The sequence below is a fragment of the Carassius auratus genome, unplaced genomic scaffold, assembly GCF_003368295.1.
Source record: "Carassius auratus strain Wakin unplaced genomic scaffold, ASM336829v1 scaf_tig00217152, whole genome shotgun sequence".
NCBI classification, from domain to species: domain Eukaryota; kingdom Metazoa; phylum Chordata; class Actinopteri; order Cypriniformes; family Cyprinidae; genus Carassius; species Carassius auratus.
Window position 1 is genome coordinate 266,221 of NW_020528918.1, and position 21,267 is coordinate 287,487.

General features: G+C 41.0%; 1 protein-coding gene across 2 annotated transcripts in view; it reads left to right on the forward strand.

Moving 5' to 3' along the window:
* Nucleotides 1-21,267, forward strand: part of dnah5 (dynein, axonemal, heavy chain 5) — a 179,193-nt gene that overhangs the window by 140,217 nt on the left and 17,709 nt on the right. For both annotated transcript variants that reach the window (XM_026264930.1, XM_026264931.1), the window contains one exon: nt 105-295. In XM_026264930.1, coding sequence (XP_026120715.1) covers nt 105-295 — 191 coding nt within the window. The remainder of the gene's footprint in view (nt 1-104; nt 296-21,267) is intronic.

Genomic DNA, 21,267 nt, shown 5'->3' on the forward strand with positions numbered 1-21,267 from the left:
TGAAATGTTGGCTTGGCAATGATAACATGTAAATTCAAATAACACTGATATCATAAGATATTTATACAAACTTTTTAACCATGTGTCTTTCTCTTGGGGAGTAGGTCCTCAAAGAGTCCAATTACAGGCAAGCGGATCGCCAACATCATCGAGTACATGACTTTCGAGGTGCACAAGTATGCAGCTCGGGGTTTGTATGAAGAACACAAATTCCTATTCACCCTGCTGCTCACTCTCAAGATCGACATGCAGAGCAACAGGGTCAAACACGAGGAGTTTCTGACCCTCATTAAAGGTCAGAAATTTTCCGGCTCCCACGAGTCGACTCTCACTATTTTTTTTTTCTCTGTTTTTCTGGCAGGTCAAAAATCTTTCTCCTCCTCCAATTTCTCAGTTTTCTAAAGAGCTTCAGTAAGAGAGTAATCAGTCTACAAATATCCTTGGACAACAGTTATGTACAAATTCGTGACATACTGTTGAATTTTACAGTACATGTCAAATATTGAGCATTGCGTTAGTTCAGTCAGGTCACGTTAGTCATGCTTGCATCAGCTGACAGTCAGCTGTTCCTGACGTGTACCAATCCAGTCTTGACACACCTATCACCTGCGGCCTATTTAAATTCCCATTCTTCAGCGTCTCTTCCATCGAATCGCTGCTTGCAATTAACTCCCTCTTCCAACCCCAACTCCACCAACTGAATTTGTAATTCGATCTAACTTTGTTCTTTCTTTACAGTCTCTTCATTGGAAGCAGTCTCTATCACATTTTGTTTACAACTCATGTAATTGAAAATTGTAATTATGCTTATAATGGTTCTGTTCTGTACCCCAGGGGGGGTTGTCTTGCTGCTCTCCCCGCTATGTCCAAGCATGGCTGCATGGACAGGCGTGTGGAGCGTTGCCTAGAACATAACCATACTGCCAACACTAACTGTATGCAATATAATTGTTATAAAATACACTTGACGGTAGTGGTCCTGATTGAAACATAAGTTTAGGCAGGTTACAGTCATGGGCAAAAGTTTTGTCAGTGACATAAAGTTTGTGTTTTGCATATAGTTTGCTGCTACAGTATTTGTAGATTATTTTTCCATGTGTCTATGGTATAATGAAAAACATATCATACATTTTAGAGATTTATCGGCCAAAGAATATAATGAGACAGTATTTGCAGTGTTGACCCCTGTTCTACATAACCTTTGCAGTTTGCTTTGGCATGCTGGATATTAGCTTCTGGTCCAAATCCTGACTGTTGGCGATCCATTCTTTCCTTATTAGTTCTCGGAGGTTAAATCACAATTTGTGAGCTTCTGCTTGTCCACTCACCTTTTGAGGACTGATCCTCTATGGGATTAAGATCCAGGAAAATTCTTTGCTATGGATCCAAAATACCAATGTAATGATCTTACAGCAACTTCTTTATCACTCTTGTTTTGTGACATGGTGCTCCATCATGTTGGAAAATGCACGGATCATCACCAAATTGCTCATGGATTGTTGGAAGAAGTTGCTCTTGAAGGATGTTTTGATAACATTCTTTATTCGTGGCAGTGTTTTTGGGCAGAATTATGAGAGAGCCCACTCCCTTGGTTGAAAAGCAACCCCACACATGGATGGTCTTTGGATGCTTCACTGTTGGCATGTAACAGGACTCATGTCACAGGCGTTCACCTTTTCTTTTTTTGTGAGCTCCTGGCATTATTCGCTAAAATCCTTGACATTATCTTTCTTTTTGTTTATACAAGTTTAATTCATCTCACTAACTCTCTAAGGTAAGCTAAGAATCAAATGCCGTCTAGAAGTGACTTTGCTACAAAAATTTATGGCATTCTCAAACGTGGAAGATACAGTTAATACGGAGAAAGGCAAGATGGAGGAGGTTGTTAAGCGTCTGGCCTTTCTTTCACACAAGCTAGATGACCTTGAAAACCGCTCTTGGAGATAGAACCTAAGACTGGTTAATCTTCCCAAAAAAGTGGAAAATCCTGAGTTGTTTTGCCCGGCGTCCTTCTCCTTTCCTTCTCCTTCTCCGCACGTCATCGATAGAGCACACAGATTACCGGGTCATTCACAACAAGGTCAATCATCTATTCTAAGAGTGCTGATAGTGAAGTTCTTGAACATTCAAGAAAAAGTCAGTGATGCGAACTGCCAGGATTAAAGGCGAGATCATGTATGGAGATTTGTCTGCGGAACTTCATCGTCAAAGACAACGCTTGACAGGGTTAAACAACGGCTGAGATCCCTGAACGTCAATTATGGAATTGTCTACCCAGCAAGCTTCGCCTGAAAATTGATGGGCAGACCCATGAATTTGAGGACCTGGGTGATGCTAAAAAGTTTATACAAGGAATACAAAGTGCAGGTGAAGTGGAGAAAACCTAAAGTGTCTCTTGTCAGACTTTGAGTCCAAGCAAGAAGTGACTGGGATTCATATACTTACATTTTAGTACATTTTTTTGTTCTCTTCAGCTGGGTAGGTTGTTCTCACTTTTATAAAAGGGGGAGGGGGGGTTGTAATGAATACTTTAAAAAGGGAATTACTCGTGTTTCTCTTCTTTATCTAAAACCTCCTCTTGTATAGATTATTTCTTAATTTCAGTTTCTTTTCTACCTGATATTGAAAGTTGTATATATGATAGTGTGGTTCTGTCTGATCATTCTCCCGTCTCATTACTTTATATAGAATCTCCAACAAATAAAGGTCCCCCTAGATGGCGCTTTCAGCCTAGATGGCTGCAGAACTCTGAATTCCTCAAATTTGTTGGTGAGCAGATAGACCTGTATTTTACAATAAATACAGATCAAACTTCGGCAGCCATTAGATGGGAAGCCTTTGAGGCATTTATTAGGGGCCAAATGATTAGTTATACTAGTTCCAAATGTAATAAAGATAAACAAAAGTTGCTTTAATTAGATATTGAAATTAGAGATTTAGAGAAAATAATAAACATAGATAAATCTGTACAAAGTAAGCAAAAATTAATAGCCTTAAAAGCTGAATACGAGGAACTTGCCACACGAAAAGCTGACAGTAGTATATTAAGATTAAAACAGACTTTTTATGATCAGGGTGAGAAACCCAGTAAACTAGGCCTACTGGACTGGCAACTTAAGAAATTAATTTCAGAAAGAGCTATTAATCAAATTAGGAATGGGAGGGAAGAGATCACAACAGATTAATTATATATATATTAATTATATATTATATATTATTAATTATATATATATATTAATGCTGAGATTAATGCTATAAAATGTATCATTTTATAAATCTCTATACCAAACTGAATTTCCTATAAGCACTTCCCACTCAAAATTATTTTTTGGATGGGATAGATATTCCCTCTATTTCTGTAGAGGTCAACCTTGGACTAGATAAGATGCTGGAGCTAGAAGAAGTTTCTATTGCTATTCTTAAAATGAAGGGCGGTAAAGCGGCGCGTCCAGATGGGCTCCCAATTGATATTTGTGAAGAATTTAAAGATAAATTAATAGGTCCCTTACTAGATATGTATGTAAACGCTTTCAACAGGGATGTCTCCCTCCCTCGCTGAGGAGTGTTCTAATCACTCTCATCTTGAGGCCTGGGAAGGCTCCAGAAGAATCTGGCTCAATAGGCCAATATCACTTTTAAATACAGATGCAAAAATTATAGCTAAAGCTTTGGCAATGAGACTTGATAAGGTCCTTCCTTTGTTGGTACATTCGGACCAGAATGGCTTTGTTAAAAACCGTCAAGTGTTCCACCATGTTAGAAGGGTGCTCAATCTGATACACGCTGGGGATGACACCCCTGATACGGCCATCCTGTCGCTCGATACTGGAAAGGCATTCAACAGACTTGAATGGCCATATTTAATGGAGGTTCTTGCGCGATTTGGTTTGGGTGACAATTTTCATAGATGGATGGAAATTCTATTAGCTGATTCTGCTGCAGAGGTACTTATTAACTACCATGTCTCACCACCATTTAAATTAAGTTGTGGATCCCAACACGGCTCACCACTTTTCTCACCACAAATAGCCCCTTATTCTGAGGGAAGCGATGCTTGAAGTGTATAAATAAATACACACTGGCTGAATGGAGCCCAAGGAACCAAGGTCTAATCTTCTCAAGAAAGGGAATGAGCGGAGCGCGTAACCCGTACTGTACAGGATTTCAGAAAGTGAGCAGAGACTTGCGTGCACACTTACCACTTACGTGGATTTTAGAAAGTGTGCACAAGCTTAGCGTGTGTACTTAAACGTTCCTAGGCGTTGCAGAGGCGCTGAATACCACGTTTAATATGGTTAAATAAGGGTATTGTTAGATTGATGGATTTATATGAAGATAATATATGAATATCATTTGAAAATCTGGTGTTGAAGTTCGATATACCCAAACATTTTTATTAATTGTTTTTTTTTAATTGAAAAATTCCCTTCGTTATCCACATTGGAAACTCTTTCCACACATGACTGTTTCAGTAAAGGGCGAATTACCCAGTTATACAATATACTGGCACAGAATCATAAAGAAAGTACTGAAAACAAAAGGCAAGCATGGATGCAAGATTTAAATAAAGACATTTCATTGGATGAGTGGGGTACAATATGTTTGAAAGCGCAAACCCAAACTATAAACACTCGATTGAGACTCTTACAATATAATTGAATAATGAGAACATTTATCCTGTGAGACTAAATAAATTTAACCCTAGTATTCCTGATTTTAAGTGTAATAAGTTTCAGGGTACATTTTGTCATTGTGTGTTGGAATGTGAGGAGATGCAAATGTTTTGGAGTAAGGTGATTGAGTATATATCTCAATTTACCTCCTCTCCTCTCTTAATATGTGTATTGGGTATGTATGTGGATAGTTGCTCTCTGCCTATCAAAGAAAGAAAACGTCTCTAGGTTACGTATGTAACCCTAGCTCCTCGAGGGAACGAGACGCTGCGTCGAAACGCTTTGGGGAACGCGTTTAGCGTGAGCGACTCTGAATATGATATCTAATCTGTCTTATAGAAGAGTGTGACATCACGGGCGAGGTGACGTAAGCGACCAGGAAGCTATAAAGGCACAGCACGAGCCGCACAGCTGGCTTCAGCTTCGAGTACCAGCAAGTGCCGGCAGGGGTGCCGGGGGTATGGCCTCGAGACGCAGCGTCTCGTTCCCTCAAGGAACTAGGGTTACATACATAACCTAGAGACGTTCCTCTTCAGGAACTCAAGCTGCGTCGAAACTCTTTGGGGAACGAGTACCAACGCTGCCAGACTACCAAACCCCTGCCTAGTGTGTATCCGAAGAGCACAGCTTAGGACGAGGGGAATGAAGTGCCTGGAGTGACTGGCATGTCTAAGCCATAGAATATTTCAAAAGTAGAAGGCGTGGAAACCCGTAGCATTGCAGATGTCCAGCATGGACGCACCTGCTAGAAAGGCCTGGAGGCTGTCATACCCCATGTAGAGTGAGCCTTGGCTCCCGACAGCGGGGGATGACCAGAGGACTCAGAGTGGCGTTGATAGTCTCAACTATCCAACGACTAATAGTCTGCTTAGAAGCAGGGAAACCCCTCTTAGGAGGACCGCAGCATGCAAGCAATTGGTCCATTTTTCTCCACAGGGCAGCTCTGTTGGGCGTATGCATCCAGCGCTCGAGCTGGACACACACAATTTAGCTTCTCTTGGTCGGGCTCCCGAAAGGAAGGAGGACAGAAGGCCTGCAGCACTACAGGTTGTGGTGTGATAGAGGGCACCTTGGGAACATATCCCGCTCAAGGGTATATGAACACTTTGGTCATGCCAGGTGCAAAATCAGGATAGGTAGGGGCCACTGAGAGGGCCTGTAAATCTCCTACTCTCCTCAGAGAGGTAATGGCCAACAGAAAGGCAGTTTTAAGAGTCAGATGTCTATCTGAGATATCTTGAATCAGTTGAATGGAGATTTGTAAAGAGCCTCTAACACCACACCCAAGTCCCAGGGGGGAACACAGGACCGTACTGGAGGTCTCAGCCTCAGCGCACCATGGAGGAAACGTGTAACTAGGGGGTGTCTTCCCAGAGACTGGCCATCGAGAAGGGCGTAATAGCCGCCACGTAGACCTTCAACGAGGAGTGGGTCAACCCTGCAGAGAGGTGAGGTGAAGAGTTTCCACCTCAGGGCGTACAGTTTCCTCGTTGAGGGAGCTCTGGATTGCAGAAGGGTCTCAACAACCTCGGTTGAGAGACTGGCTGCTAACAGTTTTGCCCCCTTAGGGGCCACATCCACAGCTTCCACAACTCCGGGCGAGGGTGAATTATCGTACCCTGTGCCTGCGAGAATAGGTCCGTCCTGATCGGTATCTCCCACGGAGAGCCGTCGAAGAGCGAGACTAGATCTGAGAACCATACTCGGCCCGGCCAGAAAGGGACTACTAACAACAGACGGACCCCGTCCCGGCGTACTCTCGCCAGAACTCCTGGGAGCAGAGCGATAGGGGGAAATGTGTACAGACAAAGCCTCGGCCAAGTCTGTACCATGGCGTCCAATCCCAGAGGAGCTGGATGAACTAGAGAGAACCAAAGGGGGCATTGTGACGTCTCTTGAGATGCAAATAGGTCTACTTGAGCCCTGCCAAATACTCTCCATATCTGCTTCACTACTTCTGGGTGAAGTCTCCATTCCCCGGGCCTCAGCCCCTGCCTCGACAGTATGTCTGCTCCCATACTTTGTTTCCCAGGAATATATACTGCTCTTAATGAGAGGAGTTTGCTCTGGGACCACACCAGGATCTGGTGTGCCAGCTTGTACAAAGGGCGCGAACGCAGACCTCCCTGGTGGTTGATATAAGAGACCACAGATGTGTTGTCGGTGCACACCAACACATGGTGACCCCTTAGGTCTGGGAGGAAGTGCTTCAGTGCACGATAAACTGCTAGCATTTCTAGACAATTGATATGCCATGTTAGATGGTGATCGCTCCACAGACCACGGGCAGGGTGGCCACTCATGACTGCACCCCAGCTGGTGAGGGATGCGTCCATCGCTAGTGTTACACGGCGACATGGAGCTCCCAGCACCGGGCCCTGTTTCAAGAACCAAGGTTTCTTCCACATGTCTAAGGCACAGAGGCAGCGCCGCGTGACCTTGATAGTGCGAAGTAGATTGCCCCTCTGGGAAAATCCCTTGGTCTTGAGCCCCCACTGTAGGGGTCTCATGTACAGCAGGCCAAGAGGTATCACGTTGGACGCAGCTGCCATCAGACCCAACAATCTCTGATATTGTTTGACAGTGAGTGACTGGCCTTCTTTGACTCTTTCGACTGAGATGCGGATCGAATCGATACGAGCAGGGGACAATCGTGCCTGCATCGCGGTCTAATCCCATACTACGCCTAGATAGGTGGTTCTCTGAACCGGAGAAAGCACACTCTTCTAGGCGTTCAGTCTCAAACCCAGCTCCCCCATATGTGTAAGAACGTCACCTAGATGCCGAGCTGCAACCTGCTCTTGACTGAGCTAAAATCAACCAGTCGTCAATGTGGTTGAGAATGGGGATGCCCTGCATGTGCAGGGGGACCAGAGCCGCGTCTACACATCTTGTGAACATGCGGGGTGAGAGTGCAAGGCCGAAGGGAAGTACTCGATATTGGTAGGCTTCGCCCCTGAAAGCGAACCTCAGAAACTTCCTGTGTTGTGGAAGGATGGAAATGTGGAAGTATGTATCTTTGAGATATATTGTGACAGACCAGTCCTCGGACCTGATCTGATCTACAACATGCTTGATCATGAGCATTTTGAAGTTCAATCTCATAACTGAACGATTTAAGACCCTCGAGTCTATAATCGGACACAACCCCCATCCTTCTTTGGAACTGTGAAATAGCAGCTGTAGACCTGGACTCCCTGTCTTGAGAAGGGACCACCTCGATGGCCTCCTTCTCTAATAGGGTTTCACTTCCTGTTCCATAACCAGACCCTGCCCGTGGCCGACCATCGTCGGAATGACCCCTTTGAATATCGGCGGTACAGAGCCGAACTGAATACGGTAGCTTTTTCTACTGTGTACAGGACCCATTGAGTTACATTTGGCAGTAGTTTTCACGCTGCTAAATAATCTACTAAGGGAATCAGTCTCTCGAGACTGACCTCTGGTGTAATAGGCCCCCGCAGGTGCAGCGAGCGTCTCAGCCCGGCTACGCGCACGGGTGGAAAATACTGAGAATGATGCTCGCTGGTGACCGCTGCGCTGTAAGGGAAACAGGTCAATTTAGCTCAAAGGGAATCATTTAATAATTTAAAGGGAATTTGAACAGAATCACTGTTTCACGGCTGATCACTGCGATTCACTGAACGAGCCGTTTACCATCAAATCTGCGCTGGATACTAATATCCAAACTATAGTGAAAACACTATCAATTAGCACAGTAACAAGATCGGCAGTTTAAGACATTAACTTGTAAGCACAAAACACAAGATACTTCTCTTTTCAATATGAATAAGGCTTTATTAGATAAATCTAAGACATATAAACTAATCTAACACATAAACGCACGCACTCACACATTCACACAAGTTGCAGGAAGATCGAAAGTTAGGAAAAGATGAGTTTAAGAGAATGGAAATATGGAATCCCAAGTTCACAGCAATACGTTAAATTGCATAGACATGAACAACCATCAATCACTTAATTAAGCTCGCATTGAGTTCCTCAATGGGGTTTGAGTTATATTAGATACACCAGCACAAATGTCAGAGTCTGGAGGTAAAGTTACTTGCGTCTCCTGTGAAAAAGGAGTCTCGGTGAAAGGGCTATCCCGAGGTCGTTGATTGGCTGGAAGTTCAGTCGCTGAAGTGACGTCTTGGGAAGCCCGTGGTTGTTGGGCGTTGGCTGAAAGTGCAGAGTCGTGTGCGCTGGTTGAAGTTGAAACGCGCAGATGAGGTCGACGTTACAAAACTTAACTCAGAACACGAAACTCTCAAACGGAAAAGAAAAGAAATAAAGTTTGACGAGACTAGGTTGTGTTCCTTCTCGTCGTGGCTAAGTAGCAGGCGTGCAGGCTGAAGCATGCAGAACCGCGCTCAAAGAACAATGATGACTAACCAGCATGGCTAGAAGCTACAAGCTAGCAGAAGCATAGCTAGAGACTAGAAACAGACATGGCTAATAGCAGCAGCATAGCTAGAGACTAAAAGCAGACTAAAAGCCAGGCATGACTGATAGCACAAGCAATGCTAGAACTAAAAGCCGACTAAAAGCGGACATGGCTAATAGCAGCAGCTAGGGACTAAAAGCAAAGATTTTACGATGTCCAAAGTATTTAACGTTCCTTGTTGGCCACACCTCAAATGTTGTCTTTAATGAGGTTTAAAGCCCTTCCCCCTTAGGAATTTCAGTCTGGTTCTGCTAGGTGGGGGGGAAGGGGGGGGGGGGGGGGTTAATGGGACTTGTGCAGTACTCTCATGGGTTTTCATGTGATGTCCAGTGTTGCATTTCAATTAAGAACAATAAATTTGACAATCTCTTCTTCGAATTAAAATTGTCAATAATTGTTCTATTGGTGTTAATGTTGAAAGCTGTTGTGTGAACAAGTTGATTGGTTGGTTATCTTGCTTGGTTCTTGTGGCACTAGAACTGATTTATGACTTCCTGAGGAGTTCGGCTCTCGTGTTTCAATGCATACAGCTTTGATAGACTCTTTAATTTGTCTGGTTCGACTCATTTGTGTTACAATACTGAATTTAATTCCTCAGAATTAATGCAGTTAACCAATCAGACGAGTAAAGACGGTCTGGATTTGGTAAGATTTACATCAAAACTGAAAATGATGTAGTACACGCGTTGCCTCGGCAACACGCGAGCCGCTTAGTCACACAAACAATATAAATCTCCTCGGAGATAAGAAGCTGCAACTGCGAGTTCACAGAGGGGGAAGGAACCGCTTCGCGTGCTTCCGAACCTTGAGATGAACTCTAAATCTAGGGAATACGGGTGGAGATAGGCAGAGCCGTCTTCGCCTCGTCCTTAGTTATGCGAGAAGCACAGTCAGCCCCCTTATTTTTATTTTTATTTCGAGAGCTGACTGCGTGAGCTGCGCTCCTCATTAATGCTGCTCGTTATACAGTTAGGCATAATATGTGTGTGAAACTGATGCTTGTGTAACTGTTTGTCTGTGCAACTGATGTTTATGCAGCTTATGTTTGTGCAACTGCGAGCTCATCGACGCCCTCCGTTTCAATCTCCTCGGAGAAAAATAGGCGGTGCGTCACAGCCGTCACTCGGGGCGGAAGGACCGCAGCACTCGGGCTTCCGCACCCGGAGATCGGGCAGATCTGGCGGGTGAGGTAGGAGATAGGGACGCGTCCGTCTCCCTACCCTCCTGCAGATCTTATCTGCAAACCCAGCAAGTGCAGGCGCCGCTCCGCCTCGGCAAAGCAGGACCGACACCGCGAGGAACGCTGGAGAAGGCTCCCCCTCGAGAGAGTCCTCCGGGATCGAAGCGTCCACACTGGCTTGTACCAGTGCAGGCAGTCGGCTCCCTCAAGAGCCGAAACAGCGTGCCTCAATTCCAGGCAGACCGCGCACAGAGCGTGTATTATCACTCATGATGAACACACAATCTGAAACGCGCGTGATGTCACACTCTTCTATAAGACAGATTAGATATCATATTCAGAGTCGCTCACGCTAAACGCGTTCCCCAAAGCGTTTCGACGCAGCTCGAGTTCCTGAAGAGGAACTGGTAGATCTGTGTTTCCTACAGGCAAGCCATTCGATTGCCCTTTGCTGGAAGAGTGTTGGCCATCCATCCCTTGGGCTTTGGCTAAAAAAACTTGATATCCAGTTTGGCCCTTGAAAAGCTTACATATGTAATAAAGGGGAAGTCTTCAGAATTTTATGATATTTGGGAGATAGTATTGATATTGAAGATGCTATAGATGTTTGAACTATATATATATGTGTATACAAGGAGTGTATACAATATTATTATTTTTTTATTTTTTGTTATATAATATATATACAGTACAGACCAAAAGTTTGGACACACCTTCTCATTCAAAAAGTTTTCTTTATTTTCATGACTATGAAAATTGTAGAGTCACACTGAAGGCATCAAGGGCTATTTGACCAAGAAGGAGAGTGATGGGGTGCTGCGCCAGATGACCTGGCCTCCATAGTCACCGGACCTGAACCCAGTCGAGATGGTTTAGGGGTGAGCTGGACCGCAGACAGAAGGCAAAAGGGCTAAGCATCTCTCGGGGAACTCCTTCAAGACTTTTGGAAGACCATTTCAGGTGACTACCTCTTGAAGCTCATCAAGAGAATGCAAAGAGTGTGCAAAGCAGCAATCGAAGCCAATGGTGGCTACTTTGAAGAACCTAGAATATGACACATTTTCAGTTGTAAATAAATACAATAAATAATTCCATATATAATTCCACATGTGTTAATTCATAGTTTTGATGCCTTCAGTGTGAATCTACAATTTTCATAGTAGTGAAAATAAAGAAAACTCTTTGAATGAGAAGGTGTGTCCAAATTTTGGTCTGTACTGTACACACACACACGCACACACACATATATATATATGATCCCCTACACTATATATATAGTGCTTTAAACAAAATACATTGCGTCAAAGTAACTGAACAACGTTCCATTTGGAAAACAGTGTGTCAATAATGCAAAATGACAGATAAAGGCAGTTCATCATTGAATTCAGTGATGTTATCTCTGTTCAGTTTAAATAGTGTATGTGCATTCATTTGCAATCAAGTCAACGATAACGCTGTAAATTATGTGGCCCCAACTAAACAAGCCAGAGGTGACAGCGACAAGGAATCGGTGACAGAATGGAGAAACAAACCTTGGGAGTAACCAGGCTCAGTTGGGGGGGGCAGGTCTTCTCTGACCAGACAAAACCAGAAGTTAAATTCCAGGCTGCAGCAAAGTCGGATTGTTAAGAAGAATCATCTGTTTCCTGTGGTCTTGTCCTGGTGGTCATCTGAGACATGGTCTTTACAGGGGATCTGTATCTGGGGTTCTAGTTGTCCTGGTCTCCGATGTCTTTCAGGGCTGTAGAGGTCCTTTCTAGGTGCAGATCCACCATCTGGTCTGGATACGTACTGGATCCGGATGACTGCAGTGACCCTCTGATCTGGATACAGACTGGATCTGGTGGCTACGGTGACCTCGGAATGAGAGAGAAACAGACTAATATTAGCGTAGATGCCATTTTTCTAATGATGTAGCAAGTACATCGGGTGTTATGGGAAGTGTTCCCGGTTCCAGTTTACCTATTTAATGCAGCCTAAAAATCCTTTAACTGATTTGGATATTAGAAGCATATTAGTGTGTTATGTGTAAGCCAGGTTAAAGAGATGGGTCTGCAACAGTGTGTCTGCCTCCCGAACAATGTTAGGTAGGTTATTCCAGAGTTTAGGCGCCAAATAGGAAAAGGATCTGCCGCCCGCAGTTGATTTTGATATTCTAGGTGTTATCAAATTGGCTGAATTTTAAGAATGCAGTGGACGTGGATGATTATAATGTAACAGGAGCTCATTCAAATACTGAAGTGCTAAACCATTCAAGGCTTTATAAGTAATAAGCAGTATTTTAAAGTCTATACAATGTTTGATAGGGAGCCAGTGCAGTGTTGACATGACAGGGCTAATAAGGTCATACTTCCTGGTTCTAGTAAGAACTCTTGCTGCTGCATTTTGGACTAGCTGTAGTTTGTTTACTAACCATGCAGAACAAACACCTAATAAAGCATTACTATAATCTAACCTTGAGGTCATAAACGCATGGATTATCATTTCTGCATTTGACATCGAGAGCATAGGCCGTAATTTAGATATATTTTTGAGATGGAAAAATGCAGTTTTACAAATACTAGAAACGTGGCTTTTGTAAAGAAAGATTGCTATCAAATAGCACACCTAGGTTCCTATCTGATGACGAAGAATTTAAATTACTCGTCATCCAGTTTTTTATATCGACTATGCATTCCATTAATTGGTGTGTTTCACCGGGCCGCAAAGAAATATAGAGCTGAGTATCATCAGCATAATAGTGAAAACTAACACGTTTCCTGATGATATCTCCTAAGGGTAACATGTAAAGCGTGAAGAGTAGCGGCCCTAGTACTGAGCCTTGAGGTATTCCATACTGCACTTGTGATCGATATGATACCTCTTCATTCACTGCTACGAATTGATGGCCGTCATTTAAGTAAGATTTAAACCATGCTAAAGCACTTCCATTAATGCCAACAAAGTGTTCAAGTCTATGCAAAGAATGTGGTCAATAGTGTGAAACGCAGCACTAAGATCCAATAGCACTAATAGAGAGATACAACCACGATCTGTATAAATAGCTGAGGTTATGTTTGTTTTCTTCTAAAAGAGAAGAAAAGTAATCGAATCTAGCATTTTTTATGTTTTTTTTCTTTAGGATAGGTTACTTTCCTGCCAAGAAATACGAAATACCTCTAGTTTTGTTTTCCTTCAGCTACGCTCCATTTTTCTGGCTGTTATCTTTAGGGTGCAAGTGTGCTCATTATACCATGGTGTCAGACTGTTTTCCTAAACCTTCCTTAAGCGTAAAGGAGCAACTGTATTTTAAATGTTAGAAAAGAGAGAGTCCATAGTTTTTGTTACATCATCAAAGTTGTTCTGTGGTTTTGGATATGCTAAGGAATTTGGATACATCAGAAAGATAACTTACAAATCAGTCTTTTGTGTAACAAGAGGTAGAATTGACAATTTTGGTTATATGAAGCTTGCACAAAAATAAATAATAATCTGAGATATCATCACTTGGCTGCATAATTTCAACACCATCAACATCAATTGCATGTGACAGTAATCACTCAGAAAATCATCATACAATTGTCTATCTTCCACATATTAACTTTTATATAACTCCTAATAGAACTCAACAATTCTCCTAATGGTTCAATTAGCTCCTGTCCATTAGCATCTTTTAGGCAATAAATAGGTCAACTTTGGCCATTCTTCTTTTCTAAACCAAAAACAAACTTTGAAGGAGCACCCATCTCAGAAAAATCCTGGAAACAAGATCTAATAAAGGCCCCTCGTGCTTTTTATCCCAACAGATTTTCCAAGACATTTCTTTTAACATATTAAAATACTAAATTTTCCCTGTCACTTAAATCAAATCTTGAAATTCAATAATATAATTTCCAATCACCTTTATCTTTTTGGCTATGCTCCTAGTGACATTGAAATGGTATTGTTTAAACAACTGTTGTATTTGTTTTTTCCCAATTTCCCACCATAGTTACATACTTGAAAACGTATTCTTTTTACCCCTCCATTTTTTTAACACAAAAAAACCCCCTCCAAACTAGAGCTGAAGATCTTTGCCTGAACCCGATGGGACCCGTCGGGATCCGACGGGTTCGGTCGGGTTCGGGCTTAATTTCTATCATCTTACGCGGGCTCGGGCCGGGCTTGGGCTTGCACTCCGGTTTGCGAGGTAAACGAGCGGTCATGTGATGTGTTTCGATTAGCGCGAGAAAGATGCTAAAATGAATGCTGAGCAGGTGTAACGGAGGCTTGCCTCTGGTGATTACGTTTTGGTTGCACCAGCAACTAAAGCAAACTAAAGCAAACTCTGAGGTGTGGAAAAGTTTGGACCATGTCTATAATGAGAATAATGAGTGAATAATGACGCACCATCAGTGAGCGCAGGAACGCGCTGAAGACATCTACAGTGGATTCAATCATTTTCCTCCACAAAAACATGTAGACCTAGCCTAATCTCTGTGAGTAAAGGTTTTTCAAATGATAACTAAATATTCATTGAGTCTTAAATGCATAATATTGACAGAGTATTTACGCTAATGTTGGCATTATTCTTTTATTAAATACAGCAAATCCGGCGGAGCCTTTATCTTAGTTTCGTTATTGCCAAATACCCATCTTAATTTAAAATTTATCTTAATTTTTTTTTTAAATGACTCGTTTTTATTGGTGCGTTGGTCTATTTATAGGTTAAATGAGCCTATGTCTAGAATGCTGAGATGTTACGATGTCACAGAGGACTTATTTTATTTCTTTATTCCAACTTCCAAGAAGTCTAGTCTACGTTAGTTATGAGTAAATTATGTTAAAACCTGAATAAATTACTCATTGTTGACAAAAGGCAAAAGAGCTGTGTGCGTGCGCACATTTGAATAATGTCGGGCTGTAAATGGGTTCGGGCTTTAAAAAAGCTGTCAATCAAAATGTACTTGTCGGGCTCGGGTCCTGTCGGGCCTAACTTTTTAAGGCCCGATTACAGCTCTACTCCAAACACTCTTTAAAATGTGAAACTTCCAACGAAACACAATTAAAAATCCAATATGCACTCTTTCTTTTTAGAAAATTTATAAAAATACTAACTGTCACCATTGAATGATCAGAAAACGTAACAGGATTAATACGACATGGTCTCATAACTTGTAACTGGTGTCTAAAACAATATATTCTATCTAATCTTGACATAGATATTAAATTATCTTTTACATGCATCTATGAATATTTTCTAACATTACCATTTAACTCCCTTCACACATCTACCAGATTATTTGATTCAATAAGACGTATCAATGACTTTCCTGAAGCTGTGTGGGGTTCCATATGAGTTCTGTCAATATCATTCACTGTGAAATTAAAATCCCCTGCTAAAATGAGAAAATGTTCAGGATCACGGTCTTGCAATACATTAGTTAAAATCTCTAAAAATTCTATTCTTTCAGCTGCCAATACAGGAGCATAAACATTTATTGAAGTAAATTACATTTTATAATATTTTGCAATAACCTTTAAAAGCCTTCCTTTCACCACCTCTTCTACATCATAAACTCTTTGCAAAAAAAAAAAAAAAAAAAATTCCAACACCAGCACTTGTATTAGTTTTATGACTAAGAACTACAGTTCCATTCCATTCTTTTTTCCATTCAACTTCATTAAAATTATCCATATGTATCTCTTGTGCAAATGCTATATCAACATTTTTAATTTGCATCATTTAAAAAAAAAGACTGGTTTCTTTCCCTTATATCTCTTGCTCCATTTAAATTTATTGTGGTTACTTTTAAATCAATAAGTAGAAAAAAAAACTCTATTCCGCTATCACCCAATTATTCTACATGCACCTTTTTTAGACGGTGTATATCCTGATTGGATAAACATCCCTCACCTCTCTGCTTCATCAAGAATTTAGCTGAATCAATAGAGATCTCACTATCAGGAAAAATGTCATTAACTACCGCATTTCTTTTACCTTTCGTGCTACTCAGAGATTTTTTTACTCTTTCCAAACTATATCCAGTCTCTTTCCTTGCTTCACGTCCCATTGATTCCACAACTTCTGCCTCTCCATAACTAAAAACAGATAATTCATCAGCAGAAGATTTAGATTTTGAACTCTTTTCACTCTTATCAGCTTTCCTTTTTACCACTGGGACTTTAAACATGCTAATCACCTAATTCATTATTAATCCTTCCTCATCTAACTCTATTTGTGAATTTGGCTTCCCTGCTTTGCAATGATTTAGCTTTAGTCTTTTAGATTTAGATTTAGTCTTTAACCTCACTTTGTCTTCCTTCTACACTTTCCTCATTTTCTCTGAGATTTCCAACTGTCACTCCTCATTACATTAATGTGCTTTACTTTCCGAATCTGACCCATTAGCTGACACACCAGCCCTCTTATCTTTGGTGCTACTTGTTTGCGCTCTATCCTGTACATCATTCCGCAAGGAAGCAGTTTGCTCAGGACATGAACGAGCTAAGTGCCCCTGTTTATTACATCTAAAGCATTTCATCATTTCAGTTGTAGCAAAAATAACATAATCCCTTCAATCCTAAACTTCAACACAATGTTCAGTTCCTCCATTTCATTTTTCAAAATCGTATGATGTTGCCTTCAAAAAAGAAATGACATGTTTCAAAAAAGGAGACTTACACCCTACTGGTATCTTTTTAATTGCCAAGACAGTCTGTCGATGTCTTTGTAGTTCAAGCTCAATTATCTTATCGCTTATGAATGGAGGCACATTAGAAAGAACAACCATCCTCACAGGATTTACAAGTGGAAAAACCTGAAAGTACTCTTATCTGATAACTACCCCCTGTTCAAAAATCAAATCAACTTTTTCAACTGTTTCCAAAAATATTACCACCACACTATTCATCCTTGCTGCCGACTTTATGCAGCTATATCCCACTACCGTTCCTACAGCCAAACTACATTTCCTCCACTGAGTATTCCACGCCGACTGGTATTTTACAGTTTTTTCTGATTGCTTAAGCACATTTTTTGTAACTATTGGCTATTTTTGCAAAACTCTATACACAAAGAAAACCTTTCACCCAATTATCAAAACATTGTAGTTCTCTTGCAAAAGCGAACACAGCTAGATTAACTCTTCACACCTTCGTAAAAATTGTGTTTTCATATCAAACAGTAAACACAAGCCATCATCTACTAAGCACACAATGTGCCAACTACACACTGATGGTATGAATACAAAACACATCTGGCTTTTGCTTTCTCTATGTACAGATGTCAATTTGAGGTCATACTTTTGTCATAGTGTCATGCAAACATACAAGGATCCAAACTTCAAGTATTGGTGTTTATTCACACTCATCAAAACCAAGACAAAGTCAGAACACAAAATAGTAATTTCACACAAAAAAAGCCTACATCATGTCGTCTTTCTGGATCTGGCCACAAAATTTCATCCACATCGCATGCAATATCCTCCAGTCCAAGGCACCGGGGAAAATATCTCCTTGAATGCTGTATCCAGGCCTGACATGATGCCTGGTCAATATCTCCACATGCCTCCTCCATTGCCTGTAAAATGGCTACCTGTTGATGAGGATGACGGTTGTACACTTTCCAGCGCCAGGCAGAGAAGATGGGATTTAAGAATGGAGAGTATGGAGGGAGGTTGAGTGCCATGAAGGATGGGTGGCCTGTAAACCAGTTGCGGACCAAAGCAGCCCTATGGAAACTAACATTGTCCCATATGATGACATATCCGGTATACTCTAGTCTCTGAACAGTGAGCATGCCATGTAAGGTGTCCAGGAATGCAATAATGTGTGCAGTGTTGTATGGGCCTATGGTTGCATGATGGTGAACAACACCATTTTGGCTTATAGCTGCACACATGGTTATGTTACCACCATGTTGTCCTGGGACATTGTGATGACACGGTGTCCAGTAATGTTCCTGCCATGTCTCCTGGTTTTACTGAGGTTAAAACCGGCCTCGTCTACAAAAATTAGTTCATGTCCCATGGCATCTGCTTCAAGTTCCATCACTCTCTGGACAAGACAAAACAAATGCAACACATCAGGCCCATGCACAGCACTATAGTAGGCACTTCCAAATTCAAAACCAATGACACTATAGCTTACCTGCACATAGTCATATCGCAGTTGCTGTACACGTTCTGTGTTTCTCTCGAAAGGAACTCTGTAAATTTGCTTCATTCTTATTCTGTGGCACGCAAGTACACGACTTAGTGCAGAAATGCTTACACTGTGTATATTTTGAAAGATGGTGTCATTATCAATTATGCGCTGCTGTATTTTGCGCATTCTTATTGCATTATTGGCAATCTCCATGTTCACTATATGGGTCTCTTGCTCTGGAGTGAACACTCTTCCTCTGCCCCCAACATCTGGACGTCTAGCAATTCTGAAAAGTAACAATTTCAGTATTTTTGCTTGCATGGCACTTTTGTGTTTCTCATTAGAGTATGGCAGTGCTACAAAGTACTTACCGATTCTCATTTCAAAATGTCCTAATGATGCTTGCCACAGTGTAGCGGCTCAAATTAGGCTGAACCCGTTGGCCAGCTTCCCTCAGGGTCATCCCATGGTTGATGACATGGTCCGCTATTGTAGCTCTAATGTCATCAGTTATTCTATTTCTTACTCTTCTTACCCTTCCTCTTTCCCCTCCTCGTCCTCTTCTTGCTCCTCCTTGTCCTCTTCCTCTAACTTCCTCTAACCCTCTCGCTTCTTCACCTCTACGTCCTCTTCCTCCAACTTCTTCACCTCCACGTCCTCTCCCTCGGCCTCCTCGTCCTCTTCTTGCTCCACCTTGTCCTCTTCCTCTAACTTCCTCTAACCCTCTCGCTTCTTCACCTCCACGTCCTCTTCCTCCAACTTCTTCACCTCCACGTCCTCTCCCTCTGCCTCCTCTTATTCTCACTCTTCTCACTCTTACTGCTCCTTCCATTGTACTCCACACAGACATGTGGCTCATTTATAGTGCTTAGGCTGATTGCAAAGTGAACTATTTATCTAGAACAGTTTTCACATGTGAAAGTGTGCCAGACAGTTGGCAAAATAGTGTTAATGATAGCCATACATGTATAGAATTTTGCTAGGAGTGTGTTGGAAATTTGGTAATTGAGTGTAAGCAGTGAGTTGTCTTTAAAGTTCTGCAAAATGCATTTTGTGCAGTGAATTGTGCCTACAGTTACGCCAAGTGTGTGTTACAAAATTGCAAACTGAGTGCAAAGCAGTGTTTGTGCTTTTAGTATTGCAAAGTCAGTAAGTGGTTTTGCTATACGAATTAATAGTTTTAGAAATTGTGCTACAAGAATCACGATTAGCGCTTAAGCATTCAGAAAAAAACTGTAATACAGTTTTACAGTTAAAGCATTGATAACACTCTCTAAACCTTACTCTTTATCTCCACATACTCCTCTTACATGTACTCTTTCTCCTCTCCTTCTCAGATTGTTTACATCTTCCATCACCTTATACAGTTGGTTTGATCACATCATTAGAAACAAGTGTGAACAATTTTGAATCATTGTGTGTAGACGATGACAACTAGTACAAATTAAGATTTACAAGGCTAATGCAGTATATTGTGTGGTGCATACTTGCATGAATTGAGAAATACATATAGCTGCATTTTTGGAAAGAATGTTCTATGTTTGATCACTGATATCTAGCTCCTGTTGTGACCATGTATATCTGGCAAACATAGCAACATTCACATGATACATGAAAGGATAATATGTATGGAAATACAGTAGATGAATACGTCTACATTATTTAAATAGACCAACAATTATTACTATTAAAAAATCTTAATCGTATTTCCATCACTCCAGGACTATTTAGAGAATTTGACCACACAAATAGTAATTCTTTTTTACAAAATAATCTTCTATAACTTGTTTAACAAACAGTTTTTGCTTTGGAATAACTTGCATGCTTTTCTGAGAAATTAATAGAAGTTAATATGTGATAATCAATAGCATGCCAAAGATTTTGTCAATATAGCTTAACTTGTATTGGGTCTAGAATTTCTTTGTTAACTCATTAGCACGTAAACGCATATTATCAATCAAGAACCAGTTCATACATGCAGACAGTAACAAGACAGTTTGCAATTTGTGATCTGTACATGTTGTTCATGGGAAGTCCTTGGCGAGTCTGCAGATTTATTAACTACTGTGTGATTATCATGCTGGTTAATGTGGTTTTGCTTCATAAAAACATCTGATCTGAAATTTAATTACTGAGAGATCAGGTTGACTTGTGGTCAGAGAAGTGGTCCATTGGCCCAATGATTCCCTGTGCTGGCAGTGCATGTCAAACCAGTTAATACCATTCTGCTATTTAATGCACTCTTGTGAGAGCCACTTTCTCCCTCTTCACTGCACTGTAGTTTGTCTCATTCTATTCCTATGGGAGCTTTTCTTGAGATTACAGTAAGATATTATATTTGCACGGTATCTATTTGAACAAACCTCTTTGTTTAGGCAAGATGATTATAAGAATAAAATATATTTTATAAATTCAAAAGTAGCTTAGTAAAGTCAATATTTCAATGATCTAAATTCAAAACAAGGCAAGACTAAACAAAAAAACGTTTACATGTTTGCACATTTATCTGATACCCCCAACTCTATCAAATTACCAACAGGTTGATAGAAAATTGCATGCCATGAGTTCTGTGATTTAACATAAATATCTATTTTTTATTTTAAACTTAACTACATTTCTAAATTGTTAATTCTTGTAAATGGAACTAATTGGCATATAACTTTTAATACTATTATTGTATACAACCTTACTTAAAAAAAAAAAAAGATATAGCATATTAAGGAAGCTATTATTATTATTGTTAAAATAACACATTTCTTTGTCTTTATCTTTCAATGGCGTCTGACCATTCTCAGTCCTCGCATGGGCCCATGAGAGTAAATGAACATCAAGCCAAGTCTGCTCACAAACTTCTTCTTCAT